Here is a 23,370-nt window from a genome sequence, read left to right as displayed (position 1 = left end):
GAGACATAGTTTGTCCATGGCAACCATGTCTGAGAGGATAAAATTACGTTTCACTTTACTAGGAAGAATTTTCGAATTAAAACAAAATTGAAAATCTAATTTGAATAGAATTGACTGATTTTCTGGGGAAATGCTGCATGGCATAACCTCAACGAAAAATGAAATTTCTTGTGAGCCAATTAAGTTTAGCAAAATTTTAGATTATGGACATTTGAAACTCTATGAATATTTTTTTTTATAATTGCCAGGTAAAAGCGAAAGTTTGTTTATGGCTTAGCAAATCCCCAAATTCTCATAACACTCCTGATTTCAAGGAAAATGTTAACGAATGTAAATCGCAGAATTTTAGTCTATGGGCAGGTGAAATACAAACAGGATTTAACGAATGTACATCCCAGAATTTTAGTCTATGGGCTATCCCCCCCATAGGATTTTCGCCGTCCTACCGACCGTTTCGCTGTTCCACAATGTTGCATGCGCATTTGTCGCCCACTCCCTTAACTCGGACTGCGTCGACCCGAAAGGCTTCTGGTTATCCAAATTTATTGACGCCAGTCCTCTGGCCTTTAGCGCCAAATCGTCTGCCCTTTCATTTCCCCTTACTCCGTTATGACCCGGCAACCAAACGATGCGGATTATTCAATCCTCAGAGAAGTCGTTAATCTCTTTTTTACATGGCAAGACTGTTCGTGACCTTACCGTCCTGGATGTTATTGCCCTTATGGCAATTTTACTGTCGGTAAAGATGTTCACACACGACGTCCTCGCGTTAGCACCCCAACACTTCACGCATTTCGTGATCGCCCGGATTTCCGCCTGCTGGACCGTATTATGGTCGGCATGCTACTCGCCTATGCCGACGACATCGATATCATAGGTCGGTCACCGGAAGTAGTAACTGCAGCCTTGGCATGAGCGCAGAATATCGAGGCGCTTGGAACGTTATTCTACGTGCGGCTAGTGGAACAAATATTCTGTCATAGCCAATTAAAGTAAGTAATGTTTAAAAAATGCGGTACGGCCGAACTTAAAGCGCTTTGGCCTATGAATTCTTATCTGTGACAAATTAAAGTGTTTTTTTTTTTTAATCAACTTACCTGATTATTTTTTCTAGATTACAGATGTTTTAAGTATCAAGTCGCCAAATATGTTATGAAATTATATTTCAATTCCAAGTAGTATCCTATTTATTGTTTGCATCAGTTATGCAGATGTTTGTCTGCAAAGAAAAATTCATACAAAACATTGTGGTAAGTATAAGTGAAAAATCAAAGCAAAACATGTATAAAATCTTCAAATGATCTCTAAATGAAACGGTATGATATATTCAAAAGAAAAGTTTCAACGTCACAAGTTTGGCCGGGCGGAAACTTGGAGACCCCCATCATGAATTATCGTTGGTTTGGCTAGTTTACAGTGGTAATCAGTAATAAACCCACTGTAGTCCATTTAGAAGCCACAGTAGCTACAGACCAAAGTACCATAATAGACTACAATTTGTCTTTAACTGACTACCACTATAACCTTAACCACAGGTAAAACGTCATAAGTTTGGCGGGGCGAAAACTTGGAGACCCACCATCATGAACTCTCATTGGTTTGGTTAGGTTAGGTTATAGTGGTAGTCAGTAATAGACCAAGTGTAGTCTATTTTGAAGCCACTGTGACGACAGACCATAGTGACATAATAGACTACAAATTTTCTTTTACTGACTGCTATAACCTTACCCACAGATAAAACGTCATAAGTTTTGCGGGGCGAAAACTTGGAAATCCGCCATCATCAATGGTTTTGTTAGGTAAGGTTATAGAGGTAGTCACTAATAGATCAACTGTAGTCCATTTTGAAGTCACAGTAGCGACAGACTAAAGTATCATATTGGAAAAAATAGAGGGTTTTTTTTTTTGAGGAAAATCATAGGACTTTTTATGATCGAACTGAATAGACGTCCGCTAAATCTTATGTATAACCAGTAAGGAATGGCAAAAGTCGGGCGCTGCCGACTGTATAATACCCTACACCTACCCTATAAGTAGAATGTGGGAGCTATATCCAATTCTGAACCAATTTTGATGGACCTCGGCGACCAAATATGTTCAAACTGCAATAACTACGGTTGACAAATGACAACATTATTGGAAAGTGCCCAAAATCTGACAAACATATATATAGGAGCTATATCTAATTCTGAACCGATTTCGAGCAAACTTCTCAGATAATGTGATAGTCGTCGAGCAAAGCGTTGTGCAAAATTTTGGCAAGATTGATCAATAAATGCGCTTGCAGTGGCTCTCAAAGTGAAAATCGGGCGATATATATATATGAGAGATATATCTAAATCTGAACCGATTTCTATGAAATTCACCTGTAATGTCGAGAGTCATAAGAAAATCCGTCCCGCCAAATTTTGACAGAATCGGATTACAAATGATCACTTTATTGCAGTATTTCTCAAAATCGGACGAACATATATATGAGAGTGAATAAAACGAGTTTAATCCCGGAGTACTTTTTTGATACTCCTTTATTTCTTCAAAATCTCATCCTTATATATAAACTTAAAACTAACTACAAACTAAATATCCTAAGAAAGGCAGGCAAATCTAAAAATAATCACTTTGGGAAAATAAGATCATAAACAAAGACGATAAACATCCTATGCAGATACTAAATAAATTTGTCCAGCTGCAAGCCATATGCTTGCCATTCAGACCGCTGTGTTTTCTGATAATCCCTAACTATTTCCTTATCTACGCACATTAAAAACTATCTTCCACTTATCCCTGTGCGATGCGTTGGCTAGGTAAAAATATAAACTCTTATCACATTTATGCCTGCCCTTAAAACTATCCTTTAAAATAAACAAAAAATGGAAAGTATCTTATCTATTCGTTCTCAAGGCTAAAACATTTCCATGACACACATCAACTAATATCCCATGTTTAGAAATCTAAACATTCTGCGGGCGGCCAAAAATAATTATGAAATAGCTCTACTTATAAACTGTAAAAATTCAGCAAAATGGACTGTAATTCAAATATATATGTTAAAATCTAAACATCCCGAGGACGAACAACAACTATGTTACTTTCTCTTGTTAAATACTTATAGATTACATAACTTAAAAATAATATTATTAAAATAGAGGTAGAGATTAGTGAAATATGACCACTGATGTGATGCCATGATAGCTCCTTAAGGTGGATCGGATTCGCCTTCATCATTTTAATTTCTTCCTCCAATCCTTGAATCGTTGACGAATGATCGATTTTATTGTAGTTTAGCTCGTCCACCATCGCTATGTCCTTCACCTCTCTCAAGATATATGATGTGGAATTATAGGACATCTCAGTTTTTGCTTCTTGTGACGCAGTTAATACGGTTCGTCCAATCCTAGCAGTACACCCAGGCTGGAGAGTGATGATACCTAGGCCTGGTAATTCAAATACTCCTTTAGTGCGCTCAGCACATAGAATATGGGCCGAAACTTGATCTTTAGTTTTAAACAACCATGACCCTCTTGTCTTCAGCTCAATCCAAAAATTCCTGTTCTGAGTCTTCAAAAACTGGCAGCCATATTTACTTGTTGGCTTAAGCGCTGCTAGCTCACATGAATGATCGTTGGCGTCTTCCCAGGCCCAGTTGCCTCTGCAAAGAAATTCATCTTCACCAGTTAGCTGACATTGGTTCATCGATGACTGCGACAGTAGATGATAAGCATCCATTTCATAGTTGTAGGCCAGGAACTGCTGTCTTAAAGCTGCTACCATTGCGGTTCCGTTTCTCACCATCGGCAGTGGTACGACGCGGAATATTTCTGCTGATGATTTTTCTACCAAGGGAATCTGCACGTCAATCACTAATTTTTCTTCCACCAGCAGACCATGCGCCGTCATCACCTTGTATATTGCCTGCAAAACATCGTCCTTCTCACCAGGCAACCTTAGTCCTTTAGGTAGCTGATCCTTTATTTTCATCACCTCTGCCTGCAACTGGTTTGGCCGTACTAAATTTGGATTTACTTTTCCATGGTTGATGTCAATTAATAAGCCAATTACCCTGGCTTGAATATGTTCCACTTCAGTAAACAAGCTGCTAAGTTGATCGGCTACCGCGAAGAAGTCCATCGCCTTTTTGAAGAGGGAATAGTCAGTGTTCAGCATCTGACTTATGTTTTGCACCTTCTCATTCAGCTCTTTAAACTGTCCATTTATTTCATCCGTGGTCTTTTTCAGCACATTAAGCGTTGCTTCCACCACAGACGTTTGCTTCTCAGCCAAATATTTCAAGTTGTGCTGATTTTCAAGTACATTTTTCATATTTGCTTCCATACTCTCTCTGTCGTCCGCATCCATTACTCCGAAAAGAATGTGGAAAAGAGACCCAACAAACTCTAAAGGAGCCCTTTTATTTCGTTGGCGTTTTTTGTGTGAGAGTAACAAGTGGTTCTCATCTATAGTGTTCAGTCTGTTCGTCATAATATCCATCTGCGTGTCGCACTGCTGCTCGAACGATCTCAGCCGAACACATAATGATTTACACGCTTCTAGACCCTTATCCAGATGATTCACCGTGACAAAATACCCGTGCAGATCGAAATATGTCATAAGGTTCCATGACGATGTTACTCGGTTGATTCTGCCAATTTTATCCATATAAATGATTGTGTCATTTCCCAATTCTTTTATCGCACCGCCGGTAATTGAGGTTGACATCGATTGAACACTTGCCATCATTGCCATGATCATCCATAACATCATTGCTACGTTTATTTTTCTTCTTTGAGGTAATTTGCAAATATATGTCTGCGACACTTCAATGTCGGCTTCCTTTTCACCACCATTAGCGAATATCTCCAGCGGGCATAACTTGTGTATGGGCCGTTTTAACAACCCCTTTTGTTTAGCGACCTTTACTGTAGCGACTCGAACCTTTCCATCTTTGCCTTTATGTACTTCCGCAATACTTCCCAAAGGCCACCTTCCAGGAGCAGTATTTTCATCCTTCACTATCACCATCTGTCCAACCTTGATATTTGGTACTGGAGTTTTCCATTTTACTCTCTGCTGAAGACTACTCAGATAGTCATTGCGCCACTGTTTCCAGAAATCATCCCGCATTCTTTGAATTATTTTCCACCTGTCTAAAGATCCCAGTTTATTCTCCACGCCTCTTTCTGGAATACTTAGCAATGGTCTTCCGACTACAAAATGTCCTGGCGTTAAAATCTCGCAGTTATCCTCACTGAGTGGACACAAGGGACGAGAGTTGAGAACAGCTTCTATCTGCGACAAAAACGTTGCCATTTCCTCATACGTTAATTTCGTTTCACCAACAACCCGTCTCAAATGGTGCTTCACAGACTTCACGGCAGCCTCCCACAATCCTCCGAAGTGAGGAGCTCCGGGCGGAATAAAGTGCCACTGTATTCGCTCAGATGCTAATATATGAGCCACGTCTGAATTTTGCTGCACCGCTTTGACGAACTCTTTATCCAGATGTCTTGCCGCTCCCACGAAATTAGTGCCATTGTCCGAATATATATGGCTACTTTTTCCTCTTCTACTGAAGAATCGCCGTAGCGCAGCCAAAAACGCTTCTGTTGTTAGATCGCTGACTGCCTCCAAATGTAATGCTTTGGTTGCCATACAAACAAATACAGCTATGTATCCTTTGTAAGCTCGCTGTCCTCTTCCTTTAGACACCTTCATTTGAATAGGACCTGCATAATCAATTCCTGTGTGATCAAATGGATGAGACACACAAACTCTGCTTTCTGGTAGGTTACCCATTAATTGAGCCGCAGTTTCTCGCCTATAACGCAAACATTTGACGCATGACCGAACTGCTCTCTTGATGGCATTTTTGGCACCAATCACCCAATATCTGCTGCGTAGTTCATTTTCCATGAGTTTCGCACCTCCATGTAGCGTTTCTGTATGGATGCCATCAATTATTCGATCCACCAGACAACCTTTCCCCAATAGAATTGGATGCTTTCTGTTGAAGCTTAAACCAGAATTCTCCAGCCTGCCTCCAACTCTCAACACTCCAGCTGCATCAATGAACGGTGTTAGTCCACATATCTTGCTCCTCGTCGGTACTTCGCTGCCATTCCTTAGACACGAAATCTCTAACGAAAATTGGTTTGCCTGCACGCTCGTAATTATTAATTGCTCTGCCTCGTTTATTTCTTCCGCAGTTAATTCATTTTTTCCTGGTTTACGCTGAGCACGTTCAATAAATCTTCGCACATATGCTATAATTCTTATGAGTTTTTTGTAGCTAGAAATCCTCGTAATTAACTGCATGATGACATCGTCTTCCTGTTTATTTTCCTTTAGAACTCCAACAAAGGGTTGAACCGTCGATATGGGCCAATTGTTTTTCTCCAGCAGCCAATGTGGACCACTCCACCATAACTCATCTCCTTTTAGCAGCTCTGGCTTCATCCCTCTTGATGCTGCATCCGCTGGATTCTCCTTGGATCGCACATGACCCCATACGGCACCAGGAACAGACCTCTTAATTTCCTCTACTCTAACCCGAACAAATTTGTCTTTAATATTTTCAGCCTTTGCGATCCATGCTAGAGCAATAGTTGAATCGCTCCATAAATATTTCTGTTGTTTTTGGACTATTAACTTTTCCACATTAAGCATCAATTTAGCCAACAGATGCGCTGCACACAATTCAAGTTTTGGCAGTGTTTTCCTATTTTTTACTGGGTTTACCTTAGATTTTGCTGCTACCAACGTAACTTTGTTTGCGGCCCGGATGTATATGACAGCTGCGTACGCCTTTTCCGAAGCATCAGCAAAACCATGCAGTTCTATTTCCATTAGTGATGAGGTAGACAACCAACGCGGTATTCGGATTTCTGCTAAGTCGGGCAATTTCCTCATGATGACATCCCATTCCTTTATCATCTCAGAGCTTAACTGGTCGTCCCATGCCATATCCATTACCCATAGTCGCTGAATGAATAGCTTGGCTAGAATGGTTACAGGAGCCAGCCAACCCAAAGGATCATATATCTTGGCCAGTGTGGAAAGCGCCTTCCGCTTAGTCAACTTGTTATCTTCAATGATCTGAAAATAGAAAGCAAAATTATCTGTATGGGGATCCCATTGAACACCCAACGTTTTCATTGTTTCGCCTTCCTCAATCCTAATGACTTGATTTTCGCCAACATTTGGTATTGCCTCCAATATGTCATTTCCATTAGACATCCATTTACGCAGCTTGAAACCAAACTTATCCAATTGTTGGCTGATGTCATGATGAATTCCAATGCATTCCTGTACTGAATCAGCACCTGTCATCAAATCATCCATGTAAAAATCATTTTCTATGATGGCTTGAATCTTTGGATTCCGTTCGCTGCACTCTTTTCCAATTTCAATTAGAGCTCGTTTTGCCAGAAATGGAGCACATGCTGTTCCGTAGGTAACAGTCGTTAGCGCAAACTCCTCAATTGGCATATGTTTATTCTCGCGCCACAATATGCATTGGTATGACTGATCTTTATCTGCTCCTAACACTTGTCGATACATTTTCTCCACATCCGCTACCAAGACAAATCTCCATAATCGCCATTTCAATAGAATTTGAAATATATCTTGTTGTAGTTTTGGACCAATTTCAAGTACGTCGTTTAAGCTTTTACCATTCGATGTCTTGGCTGAAGCATCAAATACCACCCGAACTTTTGTTGTAAGATGGCTTTCTCTTATCACCGCTTGATGTGGTAAATAGTACTTTCCACTATTTCTTCTTGAGACCTTTTTCATATGCCCCATCTCCAAATACTCCTTCATAAAAGCACAATATTGTTTCTGTAACTTTTCATCCTTTTCCAATCTTTTTTCAAGATTTAAAAAACGTGCTAACGCCATTTTCCTTGATGCGCCCAACTCGATATCCTCCTTAAACGGCAATCTCACCACCAATCTCTTATCCTCATTTATTGTTGTTGTTGTTGTAAAGAGCTGCTCGCATCGATCTTCCTTGACGTCGTCATCTTCACATACTTCCACCATCTCCCAAAATCTTTCCAGCTCTTTCGTAACCGTCATCACGGCATTTCCAGATTCATGTCCGCAAACGCAACCACAGATTATGAGACCAAGTGACGTCTCTTGTCCAGACAAAGAGCCAATTTTGACTACCCCTTCTTGAATGATTTCATGATATAAATCTGCACCAATTAATAAGTCAATTCTATCGGACTTATAGAACAGCGGATCAGCCAAACAGTAATTTCGCCAGCTCTCCACACTGACGTTCAAATTTCTATCAGGTTGCGCTGAAGATAATGTTGACAACACCATAGCATTTATAACATGAACCGCATCGCTCTCAAACCGTGGTTTGATTTCAATTTGCATGATGGCTTTTGATCTGCCGACTGTCGTGTTACCCAGACCCACTAAATCTGTAACTAACTTCTTTCTGGGTAACCTCAGTATTTGGGCTGCCTCTTCCGATATTGAAGTGCGTTGAGAACCTTGATCGATTAAGGCTCTCATTAAAATTTGCTCACCACTTGCAGCCTTTACTCGTATTTGTGCTGTTGCCAACAGAGTGACAGCATTGCCTTCCATAGTTAATTGAGCTTTGGAGTTTGATCTCTGAGTTTCCTGCGTTTTGTTTCCTTCGACGTGAAGCATAGTAATATGTTTTCCGCCGCACTTGTCGCACCTGGTGTTAAATTTGAAGCATTTCTTTTCCGACGGGTGACTCAAACAAATTTTGCACATTTTCATTTTTTGTGCCCACGCACCTTTTTCAGCTGGTTGCAGTTTCAAAAATTTGTAGCACTCTTTTAACCCATGTCCTGATGCTTGACAAAATGCGCACGATCGTTGAGTTGTTTGGTATGACTGTGTTGTTTTTGCTCTTTGATGCGTGTTTCCTTTTTTGCTGTATACCGCTTCCAAAGCCAAGTATTGCTGCTCCAGAAAAGACAGGACATCCTCTAGCCTTTGGACTTCTTTTGATTTCTGGACCCATTGCTCATATTTCAGCAATCCTTCCTTATCTAGCTTTCTAATAAGGATCCGAGCAATGAATGGATCTGCCTCGTCTACCTTCATTCCCATAGCTTTCAATGCATGTAATGATTCCGTAGCCGTATCCAATAGCTGCTTTATACTGTTGCTATACTGAATATTTATTATGCCGTGGTCGATGATCTTGTCAAACAATGTGCAGAATAACAGCCGCCGGTTATCGTATCTCTGCTCCAGTATCTTCCATGCCGCACTGTAGTTCTCCCCTGTCACTTGAAGATGTTGTATTAAGCGAGCAGCATCACCTTTCACCACACTTTTAAGTCGATAAAATTTTTCGACTTCCGATAGCCTTCTGTCCTCCTCTACTAACTTTGTAAATATTTCTTTGAAGGAATTCCAATCGTTGATATACCCACTGAATATGGGCACTTTTAACTCTTCCAATCTAATTAAACTTGTTGATCCTGTATTTTGCATTGTTTCCACACGTTCTTCAATTTCCACACAGACATCCACGTATCTTTCCCTGATACAGTCCCAAGCTTCAATCATGTCTAAATCATCTTCGTCATCATCATCAATAATTATTTCCACTATTGATTCCAGTTGTCCATACTCTGATTGCAACGCCAGCCATTGCATATTTAAATAACTTTTATTCGCAGTTGGCAATCTGCTTTCTATTACTTCCAGCTTTCTTGTAATAGTTCTATACTTCAATTCAAATTTTCTTCTTAGCTTCGACACAGGCTTTTCTTGCTCTCTGCTAATTGCCTGATCTCTCGGCTGGGTGTTACTCTCATTTGCCGTTTGTTCGCTAGGTGCCAATGCAGCTGCACCTTGCGTTACCATTAATTTTTTCTCCGCACTGCCTTGCGTTATCTCTGCGTCCTGATTAGCTGCCACTTTGGCTGAGGCTCCTTTTTCTTGCTGCTCAAACCCTTGCACAATTTTATCCATTTTGCTAATTGCTTCTTCTACTCGTCTTTGCAGCTCCTGGACCTCTTCTTCATGCCCACTGGACGACTTTCCGATATCCTTGTTTAACTTGTTGTAGCCTACAATGATTTCCTGCAGCCACTTTCTATTTTTCTTGACAACTGGCAGTAACATTTCCTCCACATCGAGGTCAACTGCTTTTACTGCCAACAAATGTTCAAGGTTTTTCAATTTCTCCAACAGAGAATCCGATTGACTCCTTGTGAACATTTTTCTTTCAATTTTAAATCACTTACACTGATTCGATACGTGTATTAAATCTTTGTTTATTCTTTACTACTTTGCAAGAATCACCAACTTTTACTTTAAACACACTTAACCGTACCGAAGGTTCGAAGGACCAAATGAATAAAACGAGTTTAATCCCGGAGTACTTTTTTGATACTCCTTTATTTCTTCAAAATCTCATCCTTATATATAAACTTAAAACTAACTACAAACTAAATATCCTAAGAAAGGCAGGCAAATCTAAAAATAATCACTTTGGGAAAATAAGATCATAAACAAAGACGATAAACATCCTATGCAGATACTAAATAAATTTGTCCAGCTGCAAGCCATATGCTTGCCATTCAGACCGCTGTGTTTTCTGATAATCCCTAACTATTTCCTTATCTACGCACATTAAAAACTATCTTCCACTTATCCCTGTGCGATGCGTTGGCTAGGTAAAAATATAAACTCTTATCACATTTATGCCTGCCCTTAAAACTATCCTTTAAAATAAACAAAAAATGGAAAGTATCTTATCTATTCGTTCTCAAGGCTAAAACATTTCCATGACACACATCAACTAATATCCCATGTTTAGAAATCTAAACAGAGAGCTATATCTAAATCTGAACCGATTTCGAGCAAATTTCTCAGGTACTGTGGCAGTCGTCAAGGAAAGCGTTTTGCAAAATTTTGGAAAGATGGGTCAAAAAATGGGCTTGCAATGGTAATCTTATTAACTGTTTTTTGATATCTGACGGACCCTCCCCCATACCTTAATTTTCGGAAACGACAGATCTCGGAGATGGGTGGGGCGATTTAAGCGAAATTTTTGTGTGCTCTCTTATAGTACCCTGAAAATATAAATTTGGTATCTAAATTTCGGATGGGGTACCCAGGAGGGGGCCCTAAAACCTACCATACATATATTTAGACCAATCACGACAATATGGGACTTAAATGAAAGGTATTTCATTTCATTTATTAACCAAATATGTAATATAAAGCCAATAAGGCCCATAAAATAATTACATACAAACACTTCAGTAACCTGAGTATAACAGATAATTAAATTCATTTCTTAACATAATGAGGTACTTTATTATATTTACCTAATATTTGGCTCCCCAGCCATAAAAAATAAAGAATATAAAAGAAATCCAAATGGAAGAGAGCGATAAATAGAAGGTGGTCCAACAAAAATTTATTTACCACAGATTGATACCAACTCTTTGGTCATTTTATAAACAGTTTTTTGATATCTGAAGGGGGAGCAGACCCTCCCCCTTACCCAAATTTTCAGAAACGCCAGATCTCGGAGATGGGTGGTGCGATTTAAGCGAAATTTTGTGTGCTCTCTTATAGTAACCTACAAACAAAAATTTGGTATCCAAATTTCGGATGGGGTACCTAGGGTGAGCGCCCCACCCCCAAAACCTATCAAACATATATTTAGACCAATCACCGCAATATGGGACTCAAATGAAAGGTATTTGCGAGTAAAATGCGAATCTGATCTCCAAATCTGGGACAATGTTTCTGGGGGTCCAGCCCTTCCCCAAAAAAACCCCAAACAGCACTTATTAACTGACCATGGGAATATGGGACTTAAATAAAAGGTATTTGAATGTAGAATACGAATCTGATATCCAAATAAGGGACCAAGTGTTTGGGTGGCTGACGCTCCCCCAAAGGGGACAAATTTATGACCATAGCAATATGGGGCTCAAATGAAAGGTCTTTGGGAGTAAAGCACGAATCTGATATCAATATTCGGGAAAAGTGTCTATGGGGCGACCCCATCTCCACAATACCACCCAAATAGGAAGTTTTTGTTGAACAGTGCAATATGAGGCTCAAATAGGAGGTAGTTTAGAGTAGAACACCAATCTGATATATATTTTCAAAGGAAAGGTATTTAAGATTGGAAATCGCATCTGATATCAAATTGTCGGACCAAGTGTTAGGGGGATCACCCCAACCACTAAATCGGACATTTTTACCGACCATGGCAATATGGGACTCAAATTAAAGGTATTTGCGAGTAATATACGAATCTGATATCCAAATGTGGGTCCACGTTTCTGGGGGTCCAGCCCTTCCCCAAAACCCTCCCCAAACAGGATTTATTAACTGACCATGGCAATATGGGACTTAAATGAAAGCTATTTGAGTGTAGAATACGAATCTGATATCCAGATGTGGCATCAAGTGTTTGGGCGGCCGTCTCTCCCCCAAAGGGGACAAATTTACGACCATAGCAATATGAGGCTCAAATGAAAGGTCTTTGGGAGTAAAGCACGAATCTGATATCAATGTTCGCGATAAGTGTCACCCACCCCCATAACACCACCCAAATAAGAAGTTTTTGTTGACAATTGCAATATGAGGCATTCAAATAAGAGGTATTTTAGAGTAGAACAAAGCCAAGCCAAGATGGGGCGCCCACTCAAAGCCCAGTCACTGAGTGACCGACCCACCCCCCAAACCGTTTATGTTGGCCGATTATGGAAAAATGGAGCTCAAATGAAGGGTATTTGGGAGTAGACCATGAATCTGACATCAACATTCGGGACCAACTGTCTAGGGGACATCTCACCACCATAATTACTCCCAAGTCGATTTGCTCACCAAGACAATTTGGGTCTTAAAGACAGTGGAGCTCGATATTCATAGTTTTTAGCGCTCATACCCCAAACCGCACATATTTGCTGGATTTTTCAATAAGGGGTTTAAGTGAATGGTACTTGAGATTAGAAAACGAATTTGATTCGCAATTTTTAGGCCAATGGCAATATGGGGTTCAAATATATGAGAATAGAGCACGTTGCTGATATATAGGGTTGCCCAAAAAGTAATTGCGAATTTTTCATATAGTCGGCGTTGACAAATTTTTTTCACAGCTTGTGACTCTGTTATTGCATTCTTTCTTCTGTCAGTTATCACCTGTTACTTTTAGCTTGCTTTAGAAAAAAAGTGTAAAAAAAGTATATTTGATTAAAGTTCATTCTAAGTTTTATTAAAAATGCATTTACTTTCTTTTAAAAAATCCGCAATTACTTTTTGGGCAACCCAATATTTTCAGGGCTTGGTGTTTGGGGGACTACCCCACTGCCCAAAACACCCCTAAATCGGGCATATTTACCTACCATGTCAATGTGGGACTTAAATTAAATGAATTGGGGGGTAGAGCAAGATTTGATAGCCACTTTCGGGACCAATTTTCCGGGGGTCTATCCCTTTCCCAAAATACCCCACAAATAGCAATTTTTTACTGACCCTCGCAATATGGGGCTCAAAATAAAGGTATTTAGGGGGTTGAATACGAATTTAATATCCAAATGTAGGCAATTTTTCGACCAAGCCACTATGCGGCTCAAATGAAAGGTATTTGAGATTAGAAAACGAATTTTATAACCAAACTTGGGGCCATGTTTTTGGGGGACGCCTCATCCCGTAAACTCCCCTTAGAAACAGTTGCAATGTGGGGTTTAAAAAATTGTATTTTTTACTGACCCTCGCAATATGGGGCTCAAATAAAGGTATTCAGGGGGAAGAATACGAATTTGATATGCAAATGTAGGACCATGTATTTTAGGCATCACCCCTTCCCCAAAACACCCCCCAAAGGGTTGAAATTTTTCGACCTTGCCAATATGTGGCTCAAATGAAAGGTATTTGGGAGTAGAATACGAATTTGATATCCAAATGTAGGACCATGTATTTTAGGCAATTTTTAGACCATGCCAATATGGGGCTCAAATGAATGGTATTTGAGATTAGAAAACGAATTTGATAACCAATTTTGGGGTCATGTGTTTGGAGGGATGCCTCATCCTGTAAACTCCCCTCAAAACCAAAGGCAAATAAATAAATAGTATTTGAGAGAAGAGAACGATGCTGATATGGTTGCCCAAAAAGTAATTGCGGATTTTTTAAAAGAAAGTAAATGCATTTTTAATAAAACTTAGAATGAACTATGATCAAATACACTTTTTTTCTAAATCAAGCTAAAAGTAACAGCTGATAACTGACAGAAGAAAGAATGTATTTACAGAGTCACAAGCTGTGAAAAAATTTGTCAACGCCAACTATATGAAAAATCCGCAATTACTTTTTGGGCAACCCATTATTTTTTCAGGGCCATATGTCTGGGGGACCACCTCATCCCCGAAAACACCTCTAAATCAGACACCATGGGAATATCGGGCTGAAATAAAGTATTTTAAGAATGGAGTACACCTTACATCCAAACTTAAATTCGTCGACCAATGAAAATGGCATTCAGATAAAGACACTTTTATTGTTAAAATGTTTGTCAAGCTCTTTAATTTTCGAAAATAAATATTCCAAGGAAAATGTTGTTCCATATAAAGTAAAAGAAGGTGCAGCGGAGCGGACCCGGTTCAGCTAGTTCAGTATATAAGGTGGTCTGGTGTATGACAAACCTTTGTTACAAATTTTGGAGACTTTTATTTTCTTGTAGTTATGTGTTCACCCTTGACATATAAAGTTCCTTGCAATTTGCTCAACCAATTTGCATTTCCTAGCCAACCACAAGAAAGCAATTCCTTCAAATATTCAATGAATTCAGCATATTTCTTGTTATGTATGTTGCATTATTCTGCTTTTCGAAGACTCAAAAAAAAAACGCAATGGCTTCAGAAGAATATCTAATTAAAAATATTTCCTGTTTACCAAACACACAAAATAGCAGTTCTTATCTTTCGAACAAAACTTTGAACGAAAAACTGCCAAATACTCAGAGAAAAAATGCGAATGAATAAAACAGCCATACACCACATAAAAGTTGTGGCATTGTTCATTCTTTCCCTCACATTTCCATTATGGCTGCCATCAATGCTGGCTGAAAGACACAGCGAAATATTAAAATGCAAACCCAACTGATGGTGGAATTGTAGTAAGTGAACAATGGGTCTTAAGATGTTGTGCTGTAAGACATTGAGCTCGCTTACAACCAGCATTCAAAAGAAAGATTTCTGCTAGTTTTCCTTGAACATCAAAACAGAAAAAGAAAAACTATCCAAAAATAATGTTGAACCCTTATGAATTGAAGTAAACGGCGAAATTCAAATGTGTTTTTTTTTGTAGGGAATATCTACAAAGTTTTTCCCTTTGGATTCTAAGTGGTAAGCATTTTAAAGTTGTTGGCCCCCCAAAAGGGAAAATTTATTTTACCACAAATTGATACCAACTCTTTGGGTAATTTTATGAACTGTTGTAATTTAAATTGCCAACAATAGGGGAAAACCCAAAGTTTTATAGTCTTGTTTGATATGTAGGGGAAATGGTGGGGGGGGGGGGTGGATGTTTGTTAGGGATAAGGGGCAGGTAGCCATGTTTGCTAGGGATTTCTCTGCCGCCAACAAGATGTACAAATAAGAAATTTTGCTGTATTTGCGCTTTATCTTGCAAAGAGAAATTTCTGAAAAGATAAAATTTTAGTTGTAGAAAACAAGTTTTGAACGAATCAAAAAGAAGTTTGAAATTAGATATGAAAAAACAAAGATGCAAATTGAAGCAACTCAAAGTAGTTTAGAGAAAATATTATTTTCATTGTGATTTTGTATGCAATGCCTAAAAGGGACTTGGGAATATGAGGATCTACAAAGGATGATAACAAGATCGGTGTAGGCCAACTCATGGCCCATTGAATTCAGAAAATTCCAAAAAAATATATGGAAACATAGAAAAACTTTGAAGAGGGTAAAGAAGAAGGTTTAGAGGGAGAAAGGGGAAGAAAATAATGGCACAACCGCTGAAGAAGAACAAGTAAAAAGGCGTTAAGTTCGGCCGGGCCGAACTTTGGATACCCACCACCTCGGGTATATATGTAAACCACCTTTCGTCAAAATCCGGTTCAAAATTCATACCTTATGTCCCATAGCAGAAATATGTGGAGGGGCTTAACTTAACATCGGACAATAAATGCGCTTTTTATGGCCCCAAAACCTAAAACCGAGAGATCGGTCTATATGGCAGCTATATCCAAATCTGGACCGATCTGTGCGACAATGCAGAAGTATGTCAAGGGGCTTAACTTAACTTACTGTTCCAAATTTCGGCGACATCGGGCAATAAATGCGCCTCTTATGGGCCTAAGACCCCAAATCGGAGGATCGGTCTATATGGCAGCTACATCCAAATCTGGACCGATCTGAGCCAAATTGACGGAGGATGTTAAAGGGCCTAACACAACTCACTGTCCCAAATTTCAGCAAAATCGGATAATAGATGCGGCTTTTATGTGCCTAAAACCCTAAATTGGAGGATCGGTCTATATGGCAGCTATATCCAAATCTGAACCGATCTAAGCCAAATTGACGAAGAATGTCGAAGGGTCTAACACAACTCACTGTTCCAAATTTCAGCAAAATCGGGCAATAAATGCGCCTTTTATGGGCGCAAGACCTTAAATCGAGAGATCGGTCTATATGGCAGCTATATCCAAATCTGGACCGATCAGAGCCAAATTAATGGCGGACGTCGGAGGACCTAAGACAACGCACTGTCCCAAATTTCAGCAAAATCGGATAATAAATGTAGCTTTTATGGGCCTATGACCCTAAATCGGAGAATCGGTCTATATGGCAGCTATATCCAAATCTGAACTGATCTTAGTCATATTAACGAAGGATACTGAAGGGTTTAAGACAACTCACTGTCCCAAATTTCGACAAAATCGCATAATAAATGTGGCTTTTATGGGTTTAAGACCCTAAATCGGAGGATCGGTCTATATGGCAGCTATATCCAAATATGGACCGATCTGAGCCAAATTGACGGAGGATGTCGAAGGGCCCAACACAACTCACTGTCCCAAATTTCAGCAAAATTTGATAATAAATGAGGCTTTTATTGGCCTTAGACCCTAAATCGGCGGATCGGTCTATGTGGCAGCTATATCCAAATGTGGACCGATCTGGGCCAAATTGACGAAGGATGTCGAAGGGCCTAACACAACTCACTGTCTTAAATTTCAGCAAAATCGGATAATAAATGTGTCTTTTATGGGCCTAAGACCCTAAATCGGAGGATCGGTCTATATGGCAGCTATATCCAAATCTGAACTGATCTGAACCAAATTGAAGAAATATATCAAAGGGCCTAATACAACTCACTGTCCCAAATTTCAGCAAAATCGGATAATAAATGTGGCTTTTATGGGCCTATGACCCTAAATTGGAGGATCGGTCTATATGGCAGCTATATCCAAATCTGAACCGATCTGAGCCAAATTGACGGAGGATGTCGAAGGGCCTAACACAACTCACTGTCCCAAATTTCGACAAAATCGCAAAATAAATGTGGCTTTTATTGGCCTTAGACCCTAAATCGGCGGATCGGTCTATATGGGGGCTATATCAAGATATAGTCCGATATAGCCCATCTTCGAACTTAACCTGCTTATGGACAAAAAAAAAGAATCTGTGGAAAGTTTCAGCTCAATATCTCTATTTTTGAAGACTGTAGCGTGATTTCAACAGACAGACGGACAGACGGAAGGACATGTCTAGATCGTCTTAGATTTGTACGCCGATCAAGAATATATTTACTTTATAGGGTCGGAAATGGATATTTCGATGTGTTGCAAACGGAATGACAAAATGAATATACCCCCATCCGTCGGTGGTGGGTATAAAAATATTTGGTTGCCCAAAAAGTAATTGCGGATTTATCATATAGTCGGCGTTGACAAATTTTTTCACAGCTTGTGACTCTGTAATTGCATTCTTTCTTCTGTCAGTTATCAGCTGTTAATTTTAGCTTGCTTTAGAAAAAAGTGTAAAAAAAGTATATTTGATTAAAGTTCATTCTAAGTTTTATTAAAAATGCATTTACTTTCTTTTAAAAAATCCGCAATTACTTTTTGGGCAACCCAATAGATTCTGTTACCAGGAATTTCATAGTTCCAATCGGTTCTATCAGGCAGTGGTGCAGTACTTTTTATCAAAAAGCGGCTCAGGCAGGGTTTAATCCCCTTTGCCTGGAACATTGGACTTTGTATCGAGCCTAACACAGTGTCTGAAGTCGCCACATGACCAAAAAGAAAGCTCCCCTAGCCTCACGGCAGTGGTCCTAGCAATTTGTCTAGCCACAGTGGCCAGAGGCTTTAGATGTAGCATTCATAGGATGGTGTCGCCCTCAGTGCGGCTGTGATGCACAAGCAAGCCATCCTTTGGATTTGGATAAGTATTGAGCAGTAGCTAGACTTTTGAAGCGCCGTCCACCAGACCCCAACACCATATAGCATTATAGGTCTGACAACTGCATTATATACCCAATGAATGGGTATACATGGTCACATGGTCTTAACCCTCAACTTTTGCCAATGCAAAAATTGCAAATTTTGCACATGAACATTCCACTAAGGACCAGAGGCAAACTTCTCACATATCAGTGAGTGCTGCCCGATTTAAGTTTAAGCTCAATGATAAGGGCCGAGTCCGAACGGTGTGCCGCAGGGCGATACCTCTTTGGAGAGAAGTATTACATGGCATAGAACCTCACAAATGTTGCCAGCATTAGGAGGGGAAAACCACCGCTGAAAATTTTTTTTGATGATCTCGCCAGGATTCGAACCCAGGCTTTCAACGTCATAGGCGGACAAGCTAACCTCTGCGCTACGGTGGTGCAGCACTTGTTATCAAAAAGCGGCTCAGGTAGGGTGTAATCCACACTGCCTGGAACATCGGATATCGTGTCAATGATGACACAATGTCCGAAGCTGCCACATGACCAATGAGAAAACTCCCATAGCCTTCCGGCAGTGGTCACGGTAATTTGTCTAGCCACAATGTCTAGAGGCTTTAGATGTAGCATTAAATTCAGGGCATCAGATGATGTCGTCCTCAGAGCGGCTGTGATGCACAAACAAGCCATCCTTTGCATTCGGTTAAGTATTGAGCAGTAGGTGGTATTTTGAAGAGTTGCCTATCTTGCCTTTTTCAAAATGTTGGATTTCAACTTTTATTTCCTGTCCAGCAAAGCACCCCAGTATTTTGCGCTTTCTGTAAATGTAACATTCTCTTCTCCCAAGGAGACAGGTTCCGCTGTAGGCAAGTTGTATCTCCTGCTGAAAAGGACTACTTTTGTCTTGCACGGATTTTTACCTAGACCACATTCGGTAGCCCACTTTGCTGTTGCACGTAGAGCTTCCTGAAGCATGTCTCTTAGAGTGCTGGGTAACTTTCCTCTAACCATAATCGCCACGTCATCAGCATACGCGACGCCTTTAACACCTTTTTTTCCAGAGACAATAATATATTGTTAATGACTATATTCCAAAGTATAGAAGACATTACACCTCCTTGAGGAGTTCCTCTGCTGACCCATTTTTTTAGATTCACAGATCCCAATCCTGCCGTAATGCATCTTTTAGTAAGAAAAATATGAATAAACCTGTTTCATTAGATTGCAAGCGGCTGCCGCGACAAGCGATCTCCATGGATCTGTGCCCTAAGATATGTTTCTATCAACCTCTCAAGGGTCTTCATTATAAAGGATGTTCAACTAATAGGACGGAAATCTTTCGCATTCGTGTGGTAGGTGTTTCCTGCTTTTGGAATGAAAATGACCCTCGTGTTCCTCCATCCCGCAGGTATATAAGACATTCTGATACAAGCAGAGTATATCTCCCTAAGCCAGGGAACCAGTCTATCAGACACAGCTTGTAATTCAACAGGTGATACATCCTCAGGGCCTGGCGACTTAAAGAAGTCGAAACTTCTTATCGCCCAAAGGATTTTCGGCTCAGACACAATTTCCCCAAATAACCTCCGACGAATGCATACCAGTGACAACCTCTTCTGGCGCCACTTTCTCTCGGGAAATGTGTATCAACGAGTAGTTCTAGTGTTTCCTCACTAGACATTGTTCATACATTCTCTGACTTCTGAATATACCCCACCGTAATAGGTCTCGAGGACAGAATCCTCCTTAGCCTAGAGGCTTTAGATGTATCCTTCACGGAGCTGCAGAATTCCACCCAGGATTTGTTCTGAATGGTGGTTTTCCCCTCCTAATGCTGGCAACATTTGTGAGGTACTATGCCATGTAAAACTTCTCTCCTCCAAGAGGTGTCGCTCTGCGGCACGCCGTTCGGACTCGTCTATAAAAAGGAGGCCCCTTATCATTGATCATAAACTTGAATCGTACTGCACTCATTGATATGTGAGAAGTTTACCCCTGTTCCTTAGTGGAATGTTCATGGGAAAAATTTGTTGTTTGTATTTGTTCTGAGCCTTTCTCAGCTCGCCCTTATATTTTCTTAGCTGAGTCTTATAGATGTCCCAATCGTGGGGTGCTCTTGTGGCCTTTGCTCTATGGAAGAGTTTTCTGTAGTCGTTCCTTAGACCAACCAGCTCTGGGCTCCACCATGGCAGTTGCTGTTTGCCCCTTGGCTTGGCACTAGAACATGCTGACACATGCGAGTCATTCAGGGCCTTCGTGATCCGCTTGACCACTATGTGTGTATCCTCCGTAGTTTCCACTTCTTTTTGTGGTCTTTTCTTAGCTCAGTCTTATAGATGTCCCAATCGTGGGGTGCTCTTGTGGCTTTTGTTCTGTTGAAGAGTTTTCTGCAGTCCTTCCTTAGATCAATCAGCTCTGGGGTATACCATGGCGGTCGCTGTTTGCCCACTAGGATATGCTGACACAAGCGAGTCATACAGGGCCTTCGTGATCCGCTAGACCACTATGTGTGTATCCTCCGTAGTTTCCACTTCCTTTTCTGGTCTAGAAGGGATAGAAGTGCAGAGTTTCTGACGAAATTTTTCCCAATCCGCCTTTCTTCTGTTTAGCCTAGGGACCACTTCTGCAGTATTTTCGCCAAGGCTGAAACTAATATAGCGAGGATCAGAGAAGCTGTGGTCATCTAGTACCTCCTGCCTGTTTCTGGTAATAAAGGTCGGTCTCCCATTCCCCGTACCCTTGGGTAGTTTAAATCCCGGAATTCATAGTCTACGAATCATACCTCCGCAAACCCATGGTTCCTGGATAAGAACCACAATCCCCCTGCAAAGAATTTAATGAGCTGTCGATAAAAAAAATATCATGTGTGGTCATTTCTAGTTTGACAGTTATACCAGTGTGAACTTGATAACGAAAATGGACATTTCGATGATATATTCGGAAATGGACATGTCGATGTATTGCTATCGGCTATGGCGATGAGTTAAAATTTAAAACTTTAATTAATGTGTTTATCACAAACTGTTTTTATTACTGCAATGTTATCATCATGTTGCCATCTAAAGCAAATGTAATCGAATATAGTGATAAACCCTTTAGAATAAAAGCCTCTTTCTTTTATTAAAGTTTTGCACAAAACCATACCAAACAATCATGCTATCAAACATATTGAAGCTCTTGCTTGCTGCTGTCTATGAATTGACAACAATGAACTGCAATGAGTGAATGAAGAGACGGACGGATAATCCGTATGGATGAGTGGAAAGTGTATTACGAAGCAAATGATTTTCTGCATTGTGTACATCATCATTATGCCTTTTCATGCCTTAAGTAAGTCGATATGAATGAGACAATTCGACATTTGCATGGAACACACAGATGTGTTAAACCACATAATCAATTGGGTGTGTGTGCGTGTATGTGTGTGTGAGTCCATCGGCAGAGTAGTGTTGTTGTCAAACATGCCTTAGGATTAATAGAGGGTAGTACTTGTTGATGCGGTTTCACCTATGCTGACAATTTATTGTTGCTCTATGCAATCAACTAGGAAGAGTAAGTGGGATGGTATGAAAAGGACCGTAAAACATACGAGGTCCGAGTACAATACGGAAAGGATAAATTGAATTTCTTTGTTATCTAAATATAATAACAATAAGAAAACACTATTGCTGCAGTATTTTTATACCCACCACCATAGGATGGGGGTATACTGGTTGCCCAAAAAGTAATTGCGGATTTATCATATAGTCGGCGTTGACAAATTTTTTCACAGCTTGTGACTCTGTAATTACATACTTTCTTCTGCCAGTTATCAGCTGCTACTTTTAGCTTGCTTTAGAAAAAAGGTGTAAAAAAGTATATTTGATTAAAGTTCATTCTAAGTTTTATTAAAAATGCATTTACTTTCTTTTAAAAAAATCCGCAATTACTTTTTGGGCAACCCAATAGTTCTCATAGTTTTACGGGGACGGGTTGCTGGTACAGGGTATAGTGATGGTTTAGGGTATAAAAAAATCGGAAATGGAACAACAATTAAAGACTTCTCGAAATGCCGAAGTAACAAATTTGGGGGCCTGGCAAGAGGCGACCGAATCACCAAGAGATTTGAAATTTTGCACATGATATCGTTAATAAGTCAGCTCCAACGATTTGAAATTTCAAGGAGTTATCTATTTCTGTTCTCATAGGGTATATTTTTTACTAGTTTTTTTTTCGCTTGTGCGTTATGTTTTCGGCCAAGATGTAAACACACATTTTGACAACTTACAAGAGTCAAGAGTCAAAATGGAGGCTATATCTGTAAGGGCATGCCTTAAGATAGGTGTAAGAAAACTCTTATTGTCAAATTGCAGCGAAATTGGATATAAGTGACTTGAATTTTATAAGTATTTCTCTATGACTTCACACAAATTATAGAAAGTTGCATGGTAGACACTTAACTAACCCTCCCTTGAACACATTCAAGGTATACGAGTAAGTGTTCAAACTCAACTCTTGCTGATTGCAAAACTTTGCCATTAGCATATCGAAAAAAAAATGTTTTGTGTCATTTCCATGCTGCCTATAATGAAGAGAAATAATGAAAAAAAAAACACACACACACACACAACCACAATGGCAATGCAAATGACAAAAGACTGCGAATAAACAACCGACGAACAGTTGTATTGCAAAATAATGCAAAACATTTATTTTTTCCTTCTTCATCTACCTCTTGTTCGTTTTGTTTCCAGTTGATATTCCATTCAATTGGAATATTTTATGAGCTTGTCACAATGCCATTGTTGTCGCCAATGTTGTATTGAGTGTTGCCGATGTGCTTCTCATTTACCGCTGCAAGTATTATGGCAAACAGCAACAACAACAAACATGACAGTGGTGGTGAGTGCTTTTGTGTTTTGCACACAACCGCAGTTCGAGTAGAAA

General features: G+C 39.9%; 2 protein-coding genes across 2 annotated transcripts in view; both read right to left on the bottom strand.

The window, feature by feature from the left end:
* The window catches only part of LOC106080983 (diacylglycerol kinase 1), a 380,563-nt gene that overhangs the window by 307,083 nt on the left and 50,110 nt on the right, over positions 1–23,370 (bottom strand). Inside the window, exon 2 of the mRNA XM_059368788.1 lies at positions 1,098–1,219. The gene's annotated coding sequence lies outside the window, so the exon portion shown is untranslated. The remainder of the gene's footprint in view (positions 1–1,097; positions 1,220–23,370) is intronic.
* Positions 3,014–10,522, bottom strand: LOC131997634 (uncharacterized). Its single transcript, XM_059368786.1, has 2 exons — positions 10,254–10,522; positions 3,014–7,092 (listed from the first exon to the last, which is right to left on the bottom strand). The coding sequence occupies exon 2, from the start codon at positions 6,964–6,966 to the stop codon at positions 3,055–3,057; it is 3,912 nt and encodes a 1,303-aa protein (XP_059224769.1). The 5' UTR covers positions 6,967–7,092; positions 10,254–10,522; the 3' UTR covers positions 3,014–3,054.

The sequence above is a fragment of the Stomoxys calcitrans genome, chromosome 5 (genome assembly GCF_963082655.1).
Source record: "Stomoxys calcitrans chromosome 5, idStoCalc2.1, whole genome shotgun sequence".
Taxonomy (NCBI): Eukaryota; Metazoa; Arthropoda; class Insecta; order Diptera; family Muscidae; genus Stomoxys; species Stomoxys calcitrans.
Note: the sequence above shows the minus strand (reverse complement) of the source record. Positions and strands in the feature narration are given on the sequence as shown.

Excerpts from the sequence above, each read along its gene's own strand:
- LOC131997634 (XM_059368786.1), bottom strand. The coding sequence starts at position 6,966 with ATGGATATGGCATGGGACGACCAGTTAAGCTCTGAGATGATAAAGGAA.